Below are 5,357 nucleotides of genomic sequence, written 5' to 3'. Positions count from 1 at the left end.
CCGCACCAACACCACACCACTCACACTACACTCACACCCCACACTCACAACCACACTCACACTCACACTTCACACTCGCCACTCACACTCACCACTCGCACTTCAGACTGTCTGAGAGAAGTGTTCTTCCCTTTTCCTGATTATCTTTCATGTTTACATTCACAATTAATATTAAAACTAACTTCATTAGAATGTAATATTAAAACTAAAACTAAATTAAAAATTAGGCAGCAGAAACTTGACCACATATATTGGAAATGGCTCATCGGTGGTGGGATGCAAGAGTTTGCATAGCAAAGCTAACACCTTTCGGCCCCAATCTACGCGCTTACAACTGGGCAGGGATTATGCCCGGGAAGAAAGATGTGACACTAGCAAAAATCCGCTCTAAATTTCACTTTGCCGCAGTATTCCGGCTAGGCCATCTCATTTTTCCTTTCGCTTAATGTTAATGGTTTATGTGAGGGAAAGAAGATTCATGGGACCTAATATTGACCGTCCATCTACACTTTCGATCTTGATTTTCATAATGGTTGGCAGATCATAATATCATCCATTACATTATTCACTACATATTTAATAATACTACTAATCTATTATTATTAATTATATTCTTGTTATCATGTAGGGGGCTTTGCTTCGCTACCTCGGGTCTTTGCACCTCCATATATTTGACGTTACTCCTTTGCATCAACCATTCGTGTTATTTGCTTCTATCTTGGACACAGACGAACAAATTACTCTTGCCTTGTTATCATGTTGTTTTCTTGCACATCAGAAACCAGTTGCTAATCAAGGGGATTACTGAGTTACGTATATATAGACAAATGGTTGATATAGAACTTAGCGATGTCTAGATAATGATACACATTTCATTTTGCTGGGTCAATATTATCATGAAGCTGAATTAAATAAACGAAGACTGCGTATGTGGTTGCTCAACATTAAAGCAGTCGTGATAAAGTAGAATTTACTCTTACTAAAGCGGACTAACTTTGACTGTAGCTATTGATTGTATCCGGTTGAATTCTAGTAGGGACGCACGTGGCACTTCGCACAAAGCACCGCCGGGTGACTCCTCGAATTGTCCTTAGATCGGTATGCTGTTTTCAGGAAAATAAAATATTAAGGAACACACTTTATATTCGCAGAGAAAACAGGCGCGAGAGGAGGGATGGAGAGTGGGAAGTTGAATAAAGGGATAGATGGCGCCAAATGGAAACATATAGTTGCAGGAGAAGATAAATATAGAAGAAAAAATGAAGAGGGAGAGAAAACGTAAAAGTTCGGGCGGGAACGGGTTCGGTAGTAATTAGAGAAAAAGAAACCAAGGGAGCGAACGACGAAAGAGAGAGAGAGGGCCGGAAGAGCGAGAGAGAGCGAATATATTATTATATATATATTATTATAAGAGATGGAGAGGACGAGAGAGATGAGAGAGAGAGAGAGAGAGAGAGAGAGGAGAGAGAGGAAGGAAGAGAAGAGATTACCAAATGGTTTAGTTTATGAAACTCGCTGTGTCGAGAGGTGCTCAGTATACATATTATCTTATCTATCTATATATATATATATATAATACGCGGAGGCGAAGAATTAAGAGATAGAGAGCGAGAGCGAGAAAGAGATACAAAGAGAGAAAGAGTGAAAGATAACGAGATAGAAAGGGAGAGAGAAAAATATATCGATCGAGCGAACGCGCAAGCGAGGGAGAGAGACAGAGAGAAAGAACGAGAAAAATAGACCGAGGGAAAGAAAGCCGGGGAGAGAACGATAGTGGGACGCGAGAAAACCCGGTAATTGACACTATTGACCACGCATGTAAGACGTAACGGAGTCAGCATGTGATCTTAACTTATACACACAAGACAACAAAGAATTATCGCCTACATATGAATTATCGCCAGTCAAACACACACACAGCGCGGACCCGCGAACCAAACAGCTTACCCGAACGCGATTTTATCAGCAAAAGCAAAGACGAGAGAATCGGCAAGGTGCACGCAAGTGCCGCGCTACGGTCGTGCAATAGAAACAGTCGAAGACAAGCGAGCGACGAAACATGGCAGACGAGCGTATTCGTAACGGCCACGCGGCGAGCGATATCCCGTTTACAATAAACGCCGAGATGAAGAAGAAGGAGGAGAAAAAGTCCGACACGATGTGCGGGTTAAGCTGCTACCCGGACTGCCTTCAACCGTGCGCTGACATCAAAGTCTTTCTCGTGTTCTTTAGCCTGCTGTTTCTGTTCACGGGCGCGTTTTATGCCTACTTCGTCAGCGTAATGACAACGCTGGAAAAGCGATTCCATTTTCCGAGCAGAGACACTGGAATTCTGATGATGTTTAACGACTTTACACATCTCGCTATAGTCGTAGTCGGAAGCTACTTCGGCGGCAAGGCAAACCGCCCACGAATGCTAGCACTAAGCGGAATCGTCTTCGCTTTGGGTTGCTTCGTGCTGTCCATACCGCATTACGTATTCGGTAGCGGCCATATTGAAATCGAATCGGGGAATGGAACTCAGACTTCGACGTGGAGGGACACCTGTACAGACGCGATTATTCCAAACACCTGCGATACGAGCGTTGATTCTAACAACGTTGCCTACGCTATACTCTGCATCGGAGAGTTGTTGGTGGGGCTGGGTGGATCAACGATGTTTTCGCTGGGTACGAGCTACGTGGATGACAACGTCAAGCCTGAGGATGCCTCGTTCTATCTAAGTAAGTAGGTGAATGAAGATGACGTTACCCGCTTAAATGTAGATCTGTTGTAGCGATGAATAATGAAACTCCAAACCCCAAGCAGTTGTGTTCAGCAAATAGTATATTGTTTCTCAAACCACATACGCTCGCACAGAGGCACGCAGACGCCGACGTCGGCCATAAAGAGGCCATAATGAGGCCGACGTCGTTACAATAGATTACCACTAAAACAACCCCGAGTCTAGCCGCACTCCGCGTTTCTAACTAATTTATGTAACATCTGTAAATCATATGTTACACTCACACCCACCCGCACACCCACACTCACACCCACACGCACACTCACACCGACACCCAAACTCGCACTCACACCCACCACACTCGCGCTCACACTCACACTCACACTCACACTCACACTCACACTCACACTCACACCCACACTCGCTCTTACGTCCACACTCGCACTCAGAGTGTGAGAGAAGTGTTCTTCCTTCCTGATTATCTTCATGTTACATCTAAATAATATTAGAATAACTAAAATAAGATTAAAATGAACTAAAATTAAAAAATAGAATAGAATTGCCCATATATGGAATGGCACTCGTGTAGATGGCAGCGTTGCCAGCAAAGCTAACACCTTTCGGCCAAATCTACGCGCTTAAACTGGGCAGGGATATGCCCGGAAGAGATGTGCATAGCAAAATCCGCTCTAAACATTTCACTTTGGCCGCAGTATTCCGCTACCATCATTTTTCTTTGCTTATGTACTGGTTTATGTTAGGGAAAGATTATGGACCTACAGGACGTCATTACACTCGATCTGATTTCATAATGGTAGGCAGATAATCCATCCATTATTATTCTATATTTAATTAATACTATAATTATTATTATCCTTTATTCTTGTTATATGATCGGGGCCTTGCTTGTACCCGGTCTTTGCACTCCATATATTTGACGTTACTCCTTGATTACCTCGTGTTATTTGCTTTCTCTATGGACACAGACGCAACATTATTTGCCTTGTATATGTTGTTCTTGCCAATCAGAACCGGTGTGCTATTATAGTATTCGATCACTGAGTTAGTTAGATAGAGATGGTGATATAGAACTAGGATGTTAGATATATAGATACACATTCATGCGGTCAATATTATCATGAGCTGATTAAATACGAAGAACTGCGTATGTGGTTGCTCACATAAGCAGGTGATAAGTAGAATTTAAACTCTTACTAAGGACTAAACTTATGAACTGTAGCTATGATTGTATCGGTGAATTTAGTAGGACGCGTGCACTTCGCACAAAGCACCGCGGTGACCCCTGATGTCTTGATCGGTATGCTGTTTAGAAACTAAAATATTAAGGAAACATTTATAATCGCAGAGAAAACAGGCGCGAGAGAGGGATGAGAGTGGGAAGTGATGAAGGGATAGATGGCAGCCAATGAAACAGATAGTGGCAGGAGAAATAGAATTAGAGAAAAAATGAGAGGGAGAAAACGTAAGTGAGCGAGGTAGAAATAGAGAAAGAAACCAAGGGAGCGGAAGCGAAAGAGAGAGAGAGAGGGCCGAGAGCGAGAGAGAGCGATATATATATATATATATATATATATATATNTGTGTGTGTGTGTATGTGTGTGTGTGCGTGTGTAATTATATCCAGAGCCTTTCCATCTCCCTTGTAGCAGCACTCTTCCTCTTCACCATCGCCCTCCTCTCTTGCTGTGTAACCTCTCTCGTTGTCTCCGATTTCATGGTGATACATTACAGATGGGTCGCTTACGTATTTCAGTAATTGTCTAATTCATATACGGTAAAACTCTCTGAATAATGTGAAATAGAATTTCCAAGGTTGATTTAGTTACATTTTAGATATAGTTATACGGTATAATTACACCGAAACCAATCCATCAATTCTGCAATGACAGTTTTTTTTCCGTAACGATTTACATCGATGAATTTTCCTGAAAATAAATACATTTTCCTACATTTCTGCGTTAAATACATAAAATAAAATAAAAATAAAAAAACACATTTGTGTTTTGCGTTCCTGCACTGCAGGTATCAGCTATGCTGTGAGAATGTTTGGACCGGCTATTGGATTCGCAGTCGGAAGTTATAGCACCCGGATCCATGTTTCCTTCTCCGGTATGTATAACTGCTGTCGTACACATGTAGCTTTATTTAATGCGAGCTAATGTATATACAAATACAGTTCTTACTAATAATGTAAATACAGCAGTAAATCTGTGTGTGTGTGTGTGTGTGTGTGCGTGTGTGTGTGAGCGTGCGTGCGCGCGCGTGCGTGCGTGCGTGCGTACGTGCGTGCGTGTCTGTGTGTGTGCGTGCGTGCGTGCGTGCGTGCNTATATATATATATATATATATATATATATATATATATAGCCTCGTTCTATCTAAGTAATCACGCTTATTATTATTATTCGAGAAGCTATAGTTTTGTTTAGGCTTTATGTCTTCCCTTGAGTGTACCCATGACCTTAGTACTTCTTGTCTTTAATTTTATATCCTCCGTTCTTGGCTCTCTCCATTTCGATAAAGCCAGACGTTAGCTGACGCTGGTGTCCTTTTGCTTTCTTTTAATCCTGGCCTCTTTCATCCACTATTAACCTAGCTTATACTTGTTTTCT

At 42.0% G+C, this 5,357-nt stretch overlaps 1 protein-coding gene across 1 annotated transcript; it reads left to right on the top strand.

The window, feature by feature from the left end:
• Nucleotides 1-1,760: 1,760 nt before the first annotated feature.
• On the top strand, nucleotides 1,761-4,855 carry LOC106816779 (solute carrier organic anion transporter family member 3A1-like; the record flags this gene model as incomplete). The annotated part of the gene is made up of 2 exons (XM_014821403.1): nucleotides 1,761-2,723; nucleotides 4,769-4,855. Coding segments are annotated over exons 1-2 (751 nt in total), but the record flags the coding sequence as incomplete, so codon positions are not given.
• Between the last annotated feature and the right edge of the window lie 502 nt (nucleotides 4,856-5,357).

The sequence above is a fragment of the Priapulus caudatus genome, unplaced genomic scaffold (genome assembly GCF_000485595.1).
Source record: "Priapulus caudatus unplaced genomic scaffold, Priapulus_caudatus-5.0.1 Scaffold1484, whole genome shotgun sequence".
Taxonomy (NCBI): Eukaryota; Metazoa; Priapulida; class Priapulimorpha; order Priapulimorphida; family Priapulidae; genus Priapulus; species Priapulus caudatus.
The sequence above is the reverse complement of the archived record's forward strand: the minus strand, read 5'-3'. Positions and strand labels throughout refer to the sequence as shown.